The following is a 19,070-nucleotide window of genomic DNA, read 5'->3' as shown; positions in this document are numbered from 1 at the left end:
CCAGCCGTGAGCTGGAAGCCAGATGGAGGTGGATGAGCCAGAGCACCATCCAGAATGGTAGATGGGAGATGTGGTGCTGCACTTGCACGCAGTACAGCCAGAATAGCCAGGTTCTGCCTGGCTCCACAGCCACTGAGGGAGGCAATTCCTGTCCTGTGAAGTCTCTTTGGATCCCTGTCCTCCACCAGCCTTCCTTTCCACTGGGTAGTGATGGTTCCTGGACACTTCCCAAGCCATTGGCACGTCCCTTCACCTCCCCCACCCCTACGGCACCAGACATCCAGTGCTCCGCCAGGAGCTCCATTACCCATCCCAGCTCAGCAGGATCCTACAGGGTGAAATGCCAAGTCCTGCCTTGGGGATAGGACAACGCCAGCTGAAGGATAGATCCCACTGGAGAGCCCACCAAGGTACCCAGCAGAGACCCCAGCAAGCCACACTGTGAGAGGAACAACTTTAATGGGCACAAGCCTGGTGTGCAGGCACGTTCACTAAAGTCCTGCACCATCCAAAAATAGACATTCAACAAAATAACAAAAATAGATCATTCCAGCTGCCAGAGGATGTGGTGGGGGCAGAGTCATTCTATCTTCCCTGGGAAAGGACCCTCCTGGTGACCACCAGCAAGGGCTGAAGATGGAGCTGTTCCCACCCATCATGCCTGGTCTCAGAGCATAGGAGGGGTGCCTGGAGGCACCAGAGACCCTGCCCCTTCCACTTTTTGCAGCCCCCACTGCCTGGGTGAATATCCCTCCCTCAATCCCTTCTGCCCCAAAGATGCCAAGCCTGTCAAGATGCAGTGGGTGGGAAAACTGGGGAGCGGGCTGGCAGAGGCTGGTCCCGCTGCAGGTCCCTGGGCTCCTCACAGCCCTGTGGGGCAGGTACAGCAGCAAAGCAGATGGCATTGGTCCTTCTCATGGCCGTCCTCAGTGCAGGGTGCCCCAGCACAGCACGGCCACCGCAGGGCTCAGCCGATGTGGCTGCTGTTCGGCTGCAGCTTGACACTGTCGGAGCTGCTTTGCGAGTCAGGGGACTTTCTTGATTGCAGCACCATGGACCAGTACCAGAGGAAGATGAGAAAGCCTGCGAGAGGGAAGAGGAAGGGTAGGTGAACCCCCTCAAGGAACCAACAGCAGCTGAGAGCAAGTCAGCCAGCCTGCCAGGGCTCCTCTCACACCCCATCACCACCTCACCAACAGCCCATGAAAGCCCCAGTGCCCTTTGGAGGAGCCCAGTGTCCCAGGCTCACCTTGGAGGGAGTTGATGATGGTGAAGATGTAGAGGGAGACAAGGCAGAAGAGACCGGAGGTGAAGGAGAAGAAGATCAGTGCCCAGGGGATGCCCAGCAGGATGCTCAGCCCAAATAGGGCCAGGACATGCTTGAGCTTGTGGCCTTTCTTATTCTGTCGGAGGATCTCCCGGACCATGGCCCCCAGCATGACCGAGTTAAAGAGGAACACCAGGCTGAAGAAACCCAGGTTCACGACGTTATGGATTAGGGGGCTCGTGATCCAGCATCTGGAGGGAGGAGAAAGGGCAGAGGGTTACGCTGTGTCATCACACAGGGATGTGAGTTGAGAGGGGCTGGGGGAAGTGCCAAAGTGTGGTGCCAACCCCACACCCAGGAAGGGGGAACCCCCCTCACCACACCCCAGCACAAAGCACTAGAAAATGCACAGGACACAGCAAAGGTTTAGCGAGTTGGCTTTACCTATGACCAGAAACCAGGTAATCCAGTTCCCATGACTTACATGGTTGCATTGGTGGATTTGCCATCAATAGATTCATAGACGGGGATGGAGAAGGGGCCGTAGTTCGTCCAGCTAGCCAAGAATATCAGCGTCACGCAGAAGAAGGGGAATCCTGGGTGGCAAGAGCAGAGTGAAGTGGCTGCCCTAGTCCCTGGCCTTTGAACCTTATGGAAGGACTTATTGCCCCTTTCTTCCTGTACAGAGCACAAACCAACATCCTCCCTCCAAAGAGGGAACTGAGGATAGAGCACATGACTAAGGTGCCTGGTGTTAAGCTCCAGCCTGGGAGTGGGCTGTGTTGTGCTGACCCCAGCTGGGGGTCTCCCACAAAAGATCATGAGATCTTCCTACCACAGCTTCCTGCCCAAAACATGGCAGAGGTGTGGGGGTGCTTCCTGCATCCAGCCCACCTCTCTGGGCTGTCCTGGTTGTTTCTTTCAGAAAGAGAGCATTCCACTACTATTTAAAGACCCCAAGTGGTGGCTCTCACATGTCTCCCTTGTTGGGTGACCAACCCTTGCTCTAGCACCACCTTTTGCTCTCAGCCATTGAGTCTCCTTCTCCATTGCTCTGAATTCAGGCATCTGCTCCCCCACAGCTATGTCTCCATCCCTGTTCAGGCATCCTACACAGTGGGAAAGACCTACCCAAGTGCCCCTCCACCCTGTGCCCTCAGGTTGTCTCTGTCTCCCCATGCTCACCCCAGCCCACCAGGCAGAGTTTGAGGAGGAAGTGGTCGTGGTATGCGTTGAAGACTTCGATCACAAGCCGGTAGAGGTTGTAGCCCTCGATGGCCATCCAGGTGAGGCAGCTCAGAAGGGAAAAGTGCAGAAACAGCCCCCCAGCTCTGCAAACTGCCTCGCTGCTACTGGAAGCCAAGTGCTCGGAGATGAGGAAAGTGGTATCCAGGAGGAAGATGGCACCCAGCAGGTTCATGTGGATGTGCATGCTCGTGATCTGGTCTCGCTGTTTGCTTCTGGAGATTGAAGTGAGCAGACCTCACCACCATGCCTGGCCACTGCTCTTGGTGCCCCACAACACCCCACAGCCCTGGATTTGGTAACTTGCCACAACAGAAGAGCAAAAATTTCTGGCGGTGTCAGGGACTGAGAGCACAATCCCATGGGTGGGACCACCCATCTCATGTGCAAACCTGGGCCCCTGCAGCTGCTCTTGGATTGAATCATCCATGTAGGATTAGTGACATTATGCAGAAGACAAGTGTTCTCCATTGGGTCCTTGAAAAGATCTTTGCAGGCTTCTGCTTGCCAGATCCATAACAACAACCAAGCAAATTTTCCAAAATTATTGAAGAGTTGGTGTTTCTGAGCACCGTACAAGAGACTTGACCAAAGGGGTGGTTTCTGGAGAGAACTCTGCTCTCTTCAAGCCTAGCTCCTTCATCATGCTTCTAGCCAGGCCATCAACTTCACTTGGAGAGCTTGTGCCCACCCAGGGGTTCATGGCAAGGGGCAGGAGTGTGGGATAAACCATCAGACAGTACCTGAAGTAGAGGAAGACGATGGTGCAAATAGACGCCAAAGCTGAGATCAGGCAGCCAATGTAGGTTATGATACTCAGATAATGCCTGTGTATGTAGGTGATCTCTGGGGAGGTTACCTGAGGAGGAGAAGGAACAAGAGATGGTGAGGAAGAACAGCCAGTGGGAACAATGCAGAGCACCCTGGGAAAGTGATACCCACCATCAGCACAGCAAAGTAGGTGAGGTGGTTGCACCTGCACTCTGTCTGGCTGCTCCCCATCACTGTTGTACAACCATAGCTGTCCCAGCTCCCAGAACTGGCTGTGGAAGAGAAAGGGAGAGTGTCTGGTGAGTAGCAGGAACATCTGCCTTGGGTTTGTGGGCAAGGAAAGAGGGAGGACAAGAGTGGGGCATTCCAGCTTGTCCCAGGCCGTGCATACATGCTCAGATAGACCCCTCAGCACCAGAACCCATCCCTAGTAAAGGGGAAAGAGGTTAGTTATGGAAGGAAAAACCTGACAGAAACCCTGTGGGAATGGTTTATGGAGCTGGTGCAAGGAAAGGAGGTGCAGAGCAACCCTCACAGTGGGGCTGTGGTACCCTGCGAAAGGGACAAAGACAGTGCCCGGCTTCACACACAAGGGCAGGGGCACTCACCAGTGATGTCTTCCTGCCAGAAGACACACAGTGGGGTCACATTCCTCTGCAATGACAAAACCATAGGCCCTGGTCAGGATGCAGCTGTGGGTTTGCTGCCCACCCAGCACATCTGATAGGGAAAAACATGGGGCAGAAGGCCAGATGATCTCAAGACACAAACTGACTCCTAGGATAGGAGCAGGCTCCAGGCAGCTGATGGAGCAGATACCTTCTTTCAGGTCCCCTTTCCCAAACAACGGGTTCAGCTTTGAGCAGGCACCTGACAGGGCCATGAATGAGCCAAAGGACTGTGTTTCCCAGTCCTGGAGACCGTGCTAGAGGTGACACATCTGCCATGCAGTATCTCCTAGACAGGTAAAGGCAGTGCCACCACCAGTGCACACAGTGAAGCTGTGATCATGATGCAGCTCCAGAAGACACAGCAGACCCTGCATAGTCAGGCCAAGGGTGTGGACCTGCTGGACTGTGACCATTCTCTAAAGTGGCAGAGCCTGAGCCCTTCTTGCCCCTTCATTCCTTGTAGGATCAGGTTCAGTGAGGCTGTGCTCCCACCTACCGGCAGCTGGTCATGGAAGAAAGTGAGAACCACTGGGTCGGAGAGGTTGGCTACCACTGTGTTCACCAGGGAGATGCTGACTACCTTGTCACCCAGAACATGGCTGCTGTTTTCATCCTATTGGAAAAAAAAACAGAAGAGGCAGTAGCAGTGTGAGAAGGGAAAGCTGCTGGTCATGAAACAAATAAGAGTCCCCATGAAGGCAGTCCCAGGACTATTTTCCCATCAAGCTTCTAGCTCATCTTTGAAGAATCTTCTCTGAGCAAACACCAGCATGTTGGTCTGGGTGCCATCCCTGCTGCTCTTAATCACCAGAGCCCCTGGCATTGTGGGACACTCCACCACATCACATGCATGGACAATACCTGGAACATAGTTTGGCCACTTATGTCCATGAGGAGCACCCTGTGCTCTACCACCTCCTCTCTCGCCATCATGAACAGGCTGCTTGGCAGGTCTACCGTGAACCCATGGACCTCTCCACCCTCCTGCAAGAAAAAACTGGTCAGGAGAAAGGTTGGGAGGTGAAGCAATGGGCCAAGAGCACTAGGGCAGGCTTTCCAGGACCCACCTCTCTCTGGGAAGCAAAGGTGAGATGCTGAGGAGCTGGAGTGGGCTGGACCCTCAGGACGGTTGCATGCACAGTGGCCTTCCCAAAGGTCTGGTTCTGCCCTTCAAGCTCCACCTTGGCCAGTGTCTTCTCCAGCTCCCCAAGTTTGCTGTCAGGGAAGGGGCGCAGTGAGTGGGATGCAGTGGATGCACATCAGCAGCAATGGGAATGGCATGAGCCAGGAACTCACCGCCGGAGCGTCTGCTGCTCCGTGGCTCCCGTGGCTGGTGCCGGGGTCTGGGCAATGAGGCTGTCCAAGGCGGTGAGCTGGTCCTCCACATCTTGCTCCCAGACAGGCATGCTCTCTGGAGAGGCTGATAGAAAGAAAGTGCCATGAAATTCATGGGCAGAACTGGTTTCCTCGTGCCCCAAACCAACTGGGCACAGCCCTGAGGAGAGCAGAAAGCAGACGGCTTCAAGCTGGCCCCAAGCAAGGCAAACTGGTGGTGACCCAAACCCAGAGGGCTTTCCTGCTGCCCATAGCTTGGCTCCCACCTAGGACATTGTGACTATGCTGGCAGAGACAGGACCCTGAGAGGCCACTGCAAAGCCCAGTTTCCCACGATTTTAAGGGGCAAAACACTTTTGAAAACCTCCACCTTCATCTTTAGGGATCCCAGGTACCAGGCCTGTCTTTGGGGTGCTTCAAGAAAAGCTACAGCCCCTTTGATCACCCTTTAGCTGTCTTCACATCACCAGGCTAAACCATATACTATGATACCAGCAGTGCTCTGCTGATGGCTAGAGAACAGGCTGGGGATGAAACAAACCTTTCATTTCCTTAAAATAATATTGAATTGCCTTTACCAGGGAAGAAGTATTCGGCTCTAGCATCAAGGGAGGTGTTCTTCCCATCTTTTGAGATGTAGGACACGTTGAAGATGAACATGCTGGTTCTTTCAGTCTTCTGACTCTCCTGTCCCTTGGTGATGCTGCTGGATGGGTCCCTACCCAGGAGGATGCTCTGCTTCCCATACACCAGTTGCAGGGTCCTGTTGTCCTTGAACCAGTAGACACAGAAGCGATACCTGCCCAAGGTGGAGGGCAAATTGTACTTGTAGTAAGAGTTTCTCCTGCTCGGCAAAAAGGGCCTTCTTATTATCAATGCCTGGGCTGTGTTCTCAATGGAGATGTTGGCAGGGTCATGCTCGTAGATGACAGAGCTGCTCTGGGTCTGGTTTCGATCACCGCAGAAGTGGAAATCCTCTTCCCTGTGGTCACTGGCTCCCACCCCTGCGTTGTACAAGCACACAGAGATTCTGGTTCAGCCAGAGGAACAGCCGCCTCCATCAAACACTGTATCCCTGCAGCAGCTGGCACATGTCACCCCAATCCTGTCCCAGACAGGCTGCATAACAGCAGCCATCTCCCCAGTGTCACATCTACACTGCAAGGATCTGCCAGGACCTCTTGGGCAACAGGACCTTCTGTGTTTCAGGGACACACTATCCCATGTGCCACCACCCACACTGGCAGAGACTGACAGAGGACTTCTCCATGCCCAGAAAGGAAAGATGGAGACCATCTCTTTTCCCTGGAAAGGACACATCCTGCCCAAGAGGCCCATCAGAGGCACATCAGCCCGTGACACGTTTTACCTCTGTGGAAGCCACAGTTGCAAACATCCCTTGGTCCCCCTCAGCCAATTGTTTGGGGCTGCCAGTTACTTCCAGCAGCCCAAAACCAGCTCACCATCCCAAGGCAGGACACAGTTGGGGTAGTCTACCTTGAAGCGGGGAGAGAAGGAGCAAAAGGAGGACCTTCATCCCAAGCAGTTCTCTCCTTTGGCTTGGCCTTCAAGGACACAGCAGAGCCTGCAAGGGTACAAAAGAAAGGGCCAAATGGGTATTTGGGTACCCCCCACGCCATGGGATGAGGGACAGAGAGCACAGGCTGTGCAGGTGGGACACCAGCCGGTGTCACAGCCAGCTCCCTGCTGCCTCTGCCACTAGGAGGAGCCAGAAGCACCAGGCATCCCACCTGGCTGTGGGCTGGAAGGATGGTGGAGGCTGGAAGCTCACGAGCTCTCGGTACAGAGAGGGTGCCCCACCACTCCAGCACAAGCACCAACTGACAACGATTCTGCATGGGTGGGGTCCCCTCTTCTTCTCAGTGCTCCACATCTCAGTTCAGGCCTTGGCTTCTTATCACTTTTTAGTGAGAGGAACAGAAGGAAACTGTGGCTTCCTAATTTGCGAGCCCCAAAATTATTTTCTCGGGTGCTTTCAGCTCCTGCAGATTAGCCAAGGAGCCAGACGTTGCAAACTAATCCATCATTTCAGCCTGGCAGAAAAAGGCTCTCACAAGCACATCCTGGCGATGCCTATAAATGGCTGCCCAAATCCTTTCTGCCCCTTGCAACCAGCTCGGCCACATACTCTGCTACCCCTTTGCCCATCCCTTCATCCAGCACTCTGCCACACCACCCTTTTCTTTGTCCATACATGTGACCTACGCACAGGCCAGCGCTGAGCACCCTCGGGTGCTGCCACACCCCTGCATTCACCCAGCCACAATCTTCACACCCATAGCCTTTCTCATAGAACCCTCCGCCTGCTCCAGGCCACAAACTCCATCTCCAGCACTGCTCAGGCGTACCAAGCATCACCTTGTCCTCGCCCTGTTGTCACCTCAATGATGCAATCGACCCTGCCAGGGTCTGATAACCAATGAGATGGGCCCCAGGGTGGGACATCATTGGTGGGGGCTCCTGGACCAGCTGGCCCAGCCAAACACCTGCCAATGCACAAAGTGAAGCCAGCACCCAGTTTGCCAGCACTGCACCCCATTCCTGTACCTCTCCAACATCCTCTCAAAACCCACCATGTGGTTGCGCTCTGATTTGTTTGAGCAAGTGCTGAGCAGCATCACCTGCAAAGGCTTGTGAATTCTGCCCAAGGGTCATCACATGGAAAGGCGAGGGAAAAATCGCTTGCTTGAAAACTCATTTACAGGTTTCTCCCACCAGCATAGACTTTGTCTGAAGTTCTTCTGCCCAGCACAGATCCAGGGTATATCCTGCACCAGTGTACAACTCACTCCTCATCCCTCCCCAACAGCTTCTTGCAGCAGTTTATCACCAGAAGACAGAGGCATCGAGTTGTTAATTAACCTGCTGCTATGGCTGGAACTGAGTGACACTAACGAGCTTCACAGTGTGGGCTGGGAAGGTATGGCACAGGCACGATTTGGCAGCAGTAAATGGATTTGGATGGGGCTGGCATCCCAGTGCTTTGCCACACACTTGAGAATCACACACACATATCTGAAAACCACGAATCTGGGGTGGCAAAGTGCCGCTGGTGATGGGAAACACCTGGATGACTTAAAAGCTACAGAGTGGCACATGAATGCCAACTCTGTTGTGGTGGCACAGAGCCAGCACTCCAGGAAAGCATCCCTCTGGATGAATTCCAATGCTGAATTCCAGTGAGGCTTCAGCCCATCCCACTACACTGGCATCTTTAAGATTGTATTGGGATGGTGGGAGGATAGGATCAGCTCCTTTTAGCCATTACTCAACTGGGACCAGAAATCCCTGTGGGAAAGTGGGTGGGGGAGCTGGTATTTCCCCTTGGAGCCCTATATGGTCCTCCTCGACCTGACGCCAACTGCTGTTTCCTGAGCTGAACAATAGCGAGAGAAAATTCCCCGAAAATGGTTTCACATCGAGAAAACACAGCCTTCATCCATGCTGGTGATAAGCAGTAGTAAAGGCAGCCAGATGCACTGAGTTCGCATCAGAGATGAATCCCGCCTCATCATCTTCCCATTCCCAGGTGGCAGTGGGGAAAAATTCCTGGTTTGACCCAAAAATCAGCCAGATGATGTACAAAGAGGTGGCAGACACACTGCCAGGGCTACACAGCTTGGAGCAGTTTCCTCACTGCCAGCATGGAGGGAAGCTCAGCCTTGGGCACCAGGTCATATCCTCCCATCACTATTAGAAGTACATGCTACTCTTGGAAAGAAAAGCCAAAGAATTATATTGAAGCCTCTAAATCTGTACATAAATGGCAGGGGCAGGGAAAGACTAAAACACCTACCAAAAACCCCAGGTGTTTACTACTACCTTACTGCTCACTGGATGACTTGGCAGTGGATATTTAAGCTCTTAGAGGTGGCACGTGGCTTTGGATGTGACGTTTTTCCCAAGGAGAAGGAAAGATGCTCTGACTCATCAAACAAACATCGGAAATGGGGAGATCCAGGGGCTTTTATCTGTTTTCCTTCCAGGTCCATTAGGAAAGTGACGCTCTGTTCCTCGAGGTGAGCCTGCAGTTCCTCACCAAAGCCCGTTACCCAACTCGGACTCAGGAACATGATGAGGAAACTGACATGGAGAGGCAAGCCAGGACAGGCTCGGTGAGATGCAGAACAGCTTTGCCGTAACTCACCAAACACAGGCAATGTGCCCTGAAGTCAGACCTGCCTGAGGAGGTGGGGACCCCACTGGGGTCCCCCTGCAAAGGGGATGCCTCAGCATCGGTCATCTGGGCACTTCACAAAGTGCCCTTGTCCTTGGCCAGTGGTGTGTCTCCACAGGGGCCAACACACTCGTTATTCATGGCATTGGCATGCTATTCCCGTCACCAGGGGCCGACCCGGCGCATTTGTTAATGCCCAAGGAGCCAAGGAGCAGCTGTGCTGCACCAGCAGCCTGGCAGTGCCAGCCTGTGCCATGGGATGGGATGCTGTGGTTCAGTTTTTCCCTGTGGCATTGCATAGAACACACAGCACCTTTGAGATGAGTATTGCCAACAGGACAAAACCAGACTTGATAAAGATTCCCATGGGAGCAACAGAGCTCCCTGCCAGATCTTGTCCTTTGCCAACCCCTGGCAGCAATCCCTTCTCATACAGGCATGGGGAGAACCGATGGAAGGCTGGCACAGGCACCTGCCAGTGCCTGGGGCTCTTGAGATGGAGCGTTTGCTTAAAGCTGGGTCTTAACATTCAAAATTTTAAAAAAATTTCCATTTCCTACACCACACCACAGACACAAATGTCACAGCGAACTAACCCAGTGCTTCCTCCCACACCAGGGCAACGCGGCACCCGGCTCAGTGGTGCACAAAGCCTGCGGCTTCAGTAGCAGCAGCCACACTTGTTCTTCGAAGGCCAGGTACACTTGTGGTGGTCTGAGGGCTGCTATGACATGGGAACAAGGCACTACAAGGGTCCTGCCGCAGCACCCTGTCACACGTTGCTGGCCACAGGGTATATAGACAGCTGTCCTGCCAGAGTGCTCCCACCACTCAGCCTTCTTCAGGAGCAACCCCTGGTCTCCTCCTGCAGATAGGCTCTACCTTCCCTCCACCCAAACCACCCCCCTGGGTTTTAAATGGCTCCCAAAACACCCTGCCCCCTCCCAGGTCTTGTCCCCCCTCACAGGAGCAAGGTCCCCATTGCCTGCCTGTGCCACACATGCCAGGGAAAGGAAGGTGCACGGGACTAGCTCAGGACCTGGGGAGTCTGATTAGGGGTGGTCCACACCTCTGAGATGCCTGCCAAATTCCAGCTGGCTGTCGGGTGAGCTGACGGGAAAGGAGTTGGCAAGACGGAGCCCTCCTGAAAAACGGGCACTGACAGGCTGTACCCAGCTGGTCCCAGGCAGACAACAGCATGCCAAGAGCCACCCAGCCTGCTGCCTGAAAACCCCACAATATCGTCCCTGCGACACCCACGGGTGCCACCACAAGGTGCAAGGATGGCTATTCCCAGCAATCTCCATTCAGGCAACACACAGTTGCTTGCAAACCTGTTGCTCTGCGAATAGCAGCCCCCAGGCCGCAGGATTAAAAGCTGGACTGGAACCAAGTATGCAGCATTTTTAGTCCTTGGCTTAATTCACATGGGAGCTGTGAACCCAGCAAGGGGCACAGCAAACCCAACTCTGGCTGCAGTCTCAAGCTCAAAGGATTTGCCCCTCCCTCCTTCTCCCAAACACTCCTGGCTCCCTGCTGGCGGTGGAGTTTGGAGGGGGGTTACTGCAGCCCTCAGACCATGAAACGAGTTTTGGCTGCCTTCCCTCCTCAACAGCCCTTCGGACTTGCTGCCAGGAGGTTATTCCAGGAGACTTCATTTCAATTCTCCAGCTGGCCTCGCTGGGTTTTGCAGGTCCCTCTGGAGGGGCATCTCAGGCAGCGGGCAGGGATCACTCTAAGCAACCCTCATCTCATATCCCGCAGTGGCATGCCGGGACCGGCAAGAGCAAGCTGGGATGTTGCAGGAGGAATCTCCGCAACAGGCATTTCAGGGAAGGATGATCACCTTGTCGAGACACGCCAGCAGTCCCATTGGATGCTGCGCCCTCCGCCAGGAGGGAGAAAGGGAAAGAATGGGGTGTGCTAGTGGCTCCCATTGGGTGGGAAGCAATGGCCACAAGCCGGACTCCGTGGGGCTCAGCTCTGCCGCCGGCAGCAACCAAGAACAGCTCCGGTGGTCCCGGACAGCTCAAAGAGCTTTATGGCTCCACGGCCCGGGAATCCAGCCTGGCTCGGGGGTAGGCGAGTGCGAGACCCATGGAACGGGGATGGAGATTGGTTTCACAAAGAACTGGCAGCACCACGGCCACAAGCAGAGACCCTGAGCCCTGCCCAGCAGCAAGCAGCACACCCACCGCTGCGACCCCGCATCCCCATGGAAACCGCTCCATCAATCCAAGCCGCTCCCTGCCCGAGAACTCCGGGGCGCTGGCCGGTGCCACCAGCCGTGCGGAGCCGAAGTACCCCCCCCCCCCCCAACGCTGCTGGGCTGCCCCAGCGCCGGCTGGCGCCCACCCCACTCAACCCACACCTCGCGAGTAGCTCCCGCCGCTCTGCCCGCGCCCGGAGCACCGCAGCATCTCCTCCGCACTCGGTGCCTTCCTGGGCGCGCCAGACAAGCGCCCCTCACCGCGGTCTTCGGGACCCCTACGGCAAACACCGCCCGCCCCGATCCTCTCGCGGCCCCGGCTCATCCGCCACCCACTGCCCCCATACCTGGGCTCGGGGCGAGCTGGGCTCGGCACCGTCCGGCTCCTCACAGCCCGGTTCGGCTCCGCACGGCACCGCTCGGCTCGTCTGGCACGGCTCGGCTCAGCACCCCTCGGTCCCTCGCAGCCCACTCGGCTCAGCGCGGTGCCCCGGTGCCAGCGGCCCCGCCCCGTCCCCCCGGGCGGGCGGTGACTCAGCGGGGCGGGCCCGGCACGGAAGGCTCCACATCGACCCCTCCGAGACCCCCCGAGCTCTCTGCGGGGGGCGCGGTCTCACCGCCGTCGGTCACGGCACCTGCCCACTTCGGCTCAGGCCGGCTCGGCTCCGCACGGCTCGGATCGGCTTGGCTCGGCTCAGCACCTCCCAGCCCAGTTCGGTGGAGACCCTCCTAAATCGCTATGGGGGCTGCAGGGCCACCGCCCTCGGTCGCGGCACCTGCTCGGCTCGGCCCGGCTCAGCTTGGGAGCACCGGGCTGGGAGAACCGGGCTGGGAGAACTGGGCTGCTTCACCCCACCCGGCTAGCACCAGGAGGGCTGGGGGACCTCGGCTGGGCACAGCCGGGGGTGCCACGTCCTGCCGCCCTTCAGCTGCTGGCTGGCGAGCATCCAACGGCAGGGCGGAGCTGAAGGAGCCGGAGCTGAAGGAGCGGAGCCAGGCGGCTGCACGCCTGACTGCCAATGGGATTAAAAAATAACAATTAATGGGAAAGCAGCCGGGACAGAGTGTCCCGGTGACCTCTGTCCTGCTCCCCGCAGGAGCGAGGGAGGCGAAGAACCGGGCAAGGATCCCAGGCCCTAGGTGAAGGGTGCAGGGGAGGGTTCTCCCATGGCAACCCCTCGGAGCAGGTGGGCTGGGATGTGTATGCGACCACAGGGCTCCCACCATACATCCCAAGGCCAGAGATGGACACCCTGGCCCTCAGGTTGCGGTTGGAGCTGGGGCTGGAAGCGTCGAGGCAGCAATGGGTGCTGTGGGAGTGGGTAAAGCTGCTGCCAAGCAGCGCCCGCATCCAGCCTTTTGTGTGCCCTGGAAAGCAGCCGGGCCGGAGAAAGCCGAGACGTGGGGAATGGAGGGAGGAGGGCGGTGGGGAGGGCTCTGGGAAGTGCACTGTGTAAATAGTTGCTCTTGGAGATATTTTTTCAATGGCTTGAATGAGACTTTTCTTTCTGCAGGGGGAAGGGTGGAAACAACTTCCCACTCCGGCAGGGAAGGTGATGGACCTTGATCCATCACTACACAAAGACTGTGTCACCAGAGGTGCCATGGCTGCACTGGGATTACTGGAGCAGGGAACTTTCTGCGTGTTTGCATCCCCCCCAGCTTGGTTTAATTTCCAGCTCCAAGACCTCAATTTTCTCGGCTCCCTCGGGACGAGGCTCCCGTGGGAAGCAGCTCACGTGGCTGGACCGTGGCTAACGAGGCCGACCATGGCTAACACAGGCCCCTTTGAAGCCCGGCCACCCCACGCCTCGGGTAGCTCTGAAACGCACGCTCATGAAATGCAGCCAGAGCTGCGGGACCATCGTGGTGAGCCAAGCATCCCACTGTGGGTCATCCCGACCGGCTCCTTCAGGAAACACCATAAATCCAGCTCCTGGAAATGACACTGCTAAACCCAGCATCAACTTCTGTAGGATTAGGCTCTCCTGGAGAGGGGAATTAGGTGCAGACCCCTCCATTCCAGGGAGGAAAGGATTTTTTTCTGCTGTTTATGGAACAAAGAGCCTTTTGTCTGCACTTGACGTTATCAGGAGTTATTTTTAGGTCAACGCCTGCACTTGTTGATGTTGTCGGGATTATCTGTAAATTGACAGACCGTGCTGCGCCTTCAAAGACGCTGGCTGAGCACAGAGAGGGAGGAAATCCTTGTGTTGTCCCTTGCAAGAGACATTTGCCCTTGGGCATAGGCCAGCAGCACTCCGTCAGCTTGATAAGGCTTTATTGCTTAAGGTGGGGAATTCCTAAAAACCCTAAAACTTCCAAAGAGCTCCAGAAGCTCCTAAACCCCTTAAAGCTCCTAAGTATGCTTAAAGGCCATAAAAGCCTTTAAAACTCCTAAACCCCTTAAAAATTCCTAAAAGTCTTAAAAGTTCCTAAACCTACTAAAAGATCCTAAGAGCCAATAAAGTTCCTAAAAGCCCTAAAAATTTCATAAAAGTCCTAATAGTTCCTAAACCCCTAAAAGCTCCTAAATATGCTTAAAGTTCCTGCAAGCCGTAAAAGATACTGCAAGCCCTAAAAGCTTCTAAATCCCTAAAAAGTCCTACAGCCCTAAAAATTCCTGAAAACCCAAGAACCTCCTAAATGTCCTAAACACTCTAAAAGCCTTAAAAGTTCCTAAATACATTTGAAGTCCCTAAAAGCCCTAAAAATCACTAAAAGCCCTAAGTGTTTCTAAACTGCTTAAAAGTTTCTGAAACCCCAGAAAGTTCCCAAAAATCCTTAAAGTTCCTAAAATCTCTTCAATTTTCTAAAAGCCCTAAAAGCTTCAAAAGAACCCCAAACCTTTCAAAACCTCCTAAAAGCCCTAAATCTTTCTAAAAGCTCCTCAAGGCCCCGGTCCTGGCAGCAGGCAGGCGTCTCGGATGGGCAAACTCTGGCAGGAGAGGGCACGTCCCACCAGGCTGCTGCCAGACGCGACGGGACAAGTGTGGGCAGGGGTGCACCGGCGCCGTCTGCAGCCGAGGGCTGTGCCAGCCCCATTGCCAAGCCGTTCCAGCCCCAGCCCAGGGTGCCCAGACCCCCCTCGAAGCCCTTTGGGAGACCATGGTGTTCCCAGAGGAGGTGTAACCACAAGCAGGGCTCAGCCCTGCTCTGGAGGGTGCGGGAGAATGAGGGTTAGGAAACAGATAAGCACTGGTGGGAGGGGCTGCCCTCAGATCTCTCATCCAAATCCGGTGAGCAGTGCCAGGGCAGCCTTGGGAATCTCGGAGGATAGTGAGCCTAGGGGAGCATCACAACTGCTTTTGAGTGGCTGAGGGTGCTTATGTTCCCCCATTGTTGCTGCTCCACCTTTTTCAGCCTCCCTTCTGGAAATACATCAGATGGGGAGGTGGGTCCCCCCCACCCTATGTCTGGGTTTCTCTGTCAGTGTTAACAGTGGCTCAGCAGGTGCCAAGGCTGTAAAACCCAACCGTTGGCACAGCAATAAACCCAGATTATTTGTTTAGGCTTGGCTTTGCAAATAAACTCCCAGCAATGTCAGTGGAATCTGGGGGGAAATTGGTCCCCGGGGTGTATCTGCACAAGCACCAGGTGAGGATGCTCCCACGGGATGCAGGAACCAGGCTCATCAGCTCCCTGGAAGCCAAGTCCCAAAGGCAGATTCCAAAATGGAGCCAAGGTTTGCCCCAAACTTTTAATTTCCAAATAGATTCAGTGTCTTCCCTGGCTGCTTGTTTCCCCAAAATTTGTAGAATTTGCAATAATTCCACAGCTTTGCCCCTGGGATCTGGGCTGTTTCTGTAGCCCGAGGGCACTGTGGTGCAGCCGAGACACTTTTCCTAGGTAAAAAAGAATGGCACCAAGCCTGACACTGGCCTCCTGCCAGGTAAGGCACCCAGGAACTAAATGGCATTTCACCTTGGGAAGGTTACAGAGGCCAGCTCCTCCTCCTGCCTAGGCAGCCCTGGCATCATCATACTGGTGTGGTGGGAGGCTTGATCCCAACCTGTGGTCCCAGGGGACCTCAGGGCATGTCTTGACCCTGCTCCTAGTATGGCACGGTGGGAAAAGGGTGACCACTGGTCACCACCAGTGAGCTCAGCTACCTGGGAACCAGCATGTCCTACTTGTCTCCAACAGGGTCATCTCCCCAAGGACCACCATGCCCCATGGGAGCTGTGTTCCTGCTGCCAGAAGGTAACCACCAAGGATTGTTTCCCAGTCTCCACCGGATACCGGGACAAGGTGTGTGTATTCATGTACCGGCGTTGGTGTGTACACAGGCACTATCAACCAGCGTGAATCACACCACAAACCTCGAAATCTCGAGGTGGGAAGAAGGGGCACAGAAAGTGCTGGGATGTGACTCTCCCACGGTGGGGCTCAGGGGGGAAATCCAAGCACTTGGCACCTCACCAAACCTCCAGGCTTCCACTGAATAGCTGAAGTCACCCGCCGGAGCGGTGAGCCATGCACAGCTCATCGCCACGCGGCGAGATGTGAGCCGGGGGCACCGCCGTGCCCGGCGGGCTGGAAGGAGCGGGCACACAGCCCCGGCGGGACAGGCTTTGTCCAGGCCGCCGGAGGGAGTAATGGGAACGCGGCAACGCTGGCTGCCCTTTGTGCGTGGAACAAAGAACAATAGCCAGCGGCTTCCTTTACTGCCCAGAAGCGGGAAGGGGCCAGAAAGGGAAATGTCACTCGGCAAAGATGGGCAGTGTGTCACCCCCTGAGGCTCCCAGTGGTGCTCGATCCCCTGCCACCAGACCAGGAACGGGCAGCACCAGCAAATGGCACCACGCTGGCACACCCTCCAAGCTACAAGCATGGAGATCGTGAGGACCCTGCTGTGACCACAGGCCGATTTGCCGTGCTGGGATGCTGCTCTGCACCCCGGCGGACAGAGCGGGATGCCTAGCTCCAAAATCTCAGGCGTTATGAGACGCAAAAGCCTGGATAAAGTTCCAGGCGAAGCTCGGTGTATGGGGCTCAGGGCTGACTCCCCGCCCCCAACCGATGGATTCAGTCCCTGCAGTTTGTCCTGGCTATTCATTTTCCATTGGCTGGATTGCCTAAACTCCGATAAAGTGTCTGGTCACCTTGAAGAGCTCTGCTCAGTCTGCTCAAGGTCTGTCTTCCTCAGTGAGAGTGGGAGGAAAGCCGAGTTATCGGTTCACTTACTCACTTCCCATCCTCTCCTTCACGCTGACACGTCCTCCGATGCCAGGACAAATCCCTACTCACCCATTTTCCCACCTCCATCTCTGCGCTGGATTTGGGACGAGTGAGACAGCTTTTGGTGGGGTGCTGTCGTGGGTGAAAACGCGGAGTCGCAGGGGTTCGGAGGTGCCACAGCCTTATATCCACACTCGCCAGCCCGCAGCCGTGCTGGCACCAAATGGATTGGAGGCGTGTACCTGGAGAGTCCCCGGTTTTGACTGTCCCTTGTAAGATGCGCAGTGGCAGCTCCCCAGGTGGGTTCGGACGTCTCTTCCCATGTGCCAAAGTGCTCTTCGGCACCGCTCACCGGCACGGCCGCGGTCCCACATCGCCACCGGCCGGCCCTGTGCGAGGACATTCCCGAGCTTGGACCATTCCCGCGACCTTCGTGCCACCTAGTGGGACCTGCACCAACGACACTGCGGAGCGTGGCCGCCGGCTCCACGACTCTGCCGCCGGCTCCGCGACTCTGCCGCCGGCGGCGGAACCCTGGGCAGAGCTGCACGACTCGCCCAGCAGTGGAGGAGACCCACATCGCATTTAAACGGCGCTTCTAATAAGAAGCAAAGGGTCAGTGCTGGTCACTAATGGAGGGATCACGGGCAGGGATGCGGCCACAGTCCCCAGGAGACACAGCACTCAGGGGTCTCAAGCCACAGCCCCCCAGCAGTTCCCACCATCCAGGAATTTGGCTTTGAGCCCCAGTGCTGTGCCCAGAGTACCAGGATGCCCAGACTGTCCGGGATGTGTGCTGTGCCCACGGTACATGCTGTGCCTGGGATCTGTGCTGTGTCTGCAGCCTCTGCTGTGCCCAGGGTGCCTGGGATGTATAGTGTGCCAGGAGCTCCTAGGGTGCATGAGGTGCTGATCTCCACTCTCTGGTGCCCAGTGACGGGACACAGGAGATGGAATGAAGCTGCTTCAGGGGAATTTTAGTTTGGACGTTAGGAAAAGGCTCTTCACTGAGAAGGCAGTCAGGCACAGGAACAGACTTCCCAGGGAAGTGGTAATGACATCAAGCCTGCCAGAGTTAAGGATCATCTGGACAAAGCTTAGTCATATGGTTTCATTTCAGATTGTCCTGCAAGGAGCAGGGAATTGGACTCAGTGATCCTCGTAAGTTCCTTCCAGCTCGAGAGGCTATTGCCAGGATGGAGCCGGAGTCCTCCATACCACCTCAGACACAACAGCACAGCACCCCAGCAATGCCAGCTGCCCCAGATGAAGGAATAAAGATGATTTTTCCCCCCTAAAATGGTTAGATCCACCCGAAAAGGCTTCATCTTGTGCTCCAGGGGATACTGGGTCCAACTGCAGGAATGTGGCCATGTGCAGAAGTGTGGGGAGCAAGGACAGCTCAGCCACACCAGTGCCCATCATGGGGCAGCAATGCCACCCTGTGGTTGCCCCGCGCCTGCAGGCACTCATGTAACAAGTCTCTAGGTCTCAGTTCATGGTGTGGGGCAACCATCTGCGTTCATGTGACCCATAATGAAGATGGGAGCCCTTTGAGGATGGATTTAAGGGGGTTTGCTGGGCATGGCCAGGCACCCTGGGTCATGCCGGAAACCCAGAGCTGGAGAAGTGTGCTAGGAGGATGGTCCCTGCACCACAGAGACGGGTCATTGGCCACATCCTTAGGTGATATAACCCAGACCAAGGAGGTTTGATTTTTGCAAGGGTAGCCCAGAAATCCTAGGATGCTGCAATGCATTCTCGAGCCTGCTGGTGTCACCAAGACACGAATGTCCGAGCAAACAGCAAAGACACACTTGGAAAAAAATTCGAACTTTTAGTGCTGGGAGTGGGTCAAAGCCCCAGCCACGCACCCGCAGCTGTGGCCAAACGGCCTGCAAAATCGCTTCACCGGCTGCAAGAGAAGGCGCCTGTTCCCCTGGCACAAAACGCTGGGATAGGGGCGTGGGAGAGTAAAGCATCCCCCGCCTCCAGCTTTTTGGGGTTCTTTCCAGCAGAAAAATTCCAGGCTTGGAAAGAACACGTACGGGCATTTAAAGTTTTGCTTTAACTTGACTTCGTTTTCCCTGCTTTGCTTGATCCTAGGGTAGAAAGACGTGTTGGTGTCCCATGGCATCAATTCCATGTCCCATGGAACATAAGTCTTCTTGGCCGCTGCTGTTTCCCAGTTTG

General features: G+C 55.6%; 1 protein-coding gene across 1 annotated transcript; it reads right to left on the bottom strand.

Annotated features, from left to right (window-relative positions):
* Window positions 1-440: 440 nt before the first annotated feature.
* On the bottom strand, window positions 441-12,644 carry LOC139677517 (adhesion G-protein coupled receptor G1-like). Its single transcript, XM_071567557.1, has 14 exons — window positions 12,044-12,644; window positions 6,787-6,874; window positions 5,868-6,293; window positions 5,251-5,374; window positions 5,022-5,169; window positions 4,816-4,938; window positions 4,451-4,567; window positions 3,892-3,937; window positions 3,455-3,555; window positions 3,256-3,371; window positions 2,453-2,727; window positions 1,752-1,863; window positions 1,250-1,518; window positions 441-1,083 (listed from the first exon to the last, which is right to left on the bottom strand). Exons 2-14 carry the CDS (start codon window positions 6,824-6,826, stop codon window positions 968-970), a joined length of 2,013 nt encoding a protein of 670 aa, XP_071423658.1. The 5' UTR covers window positions 6,827-6,874; window positions 12,044-12,644; the 3' UTR covers window positions 441-967.
* Between the last annotated feature and the right edge of the window lie 6,426 nt (window positions 12,645-19,070).

Source organism: Pithys albifrons, chromosome 12 (assembly GCF_047495875.1).
Source record: "Pithys albifrons albifrons isolate INPA30051 chromosome 12, PitAlb_v1, whole genome shotgun sequence".
Taxonomy (NCBI): Eukaryota; Metazoa; Chordata; class Aves; order Passeriformes; family Thamnophilidae; genus Pithys; species Pithys albifrons.
The sequence above is the reverse complement of the archived record's forward strand: the minus strand, read 5'-3'. Positions and strand labels throughout refer to the sequence as shown.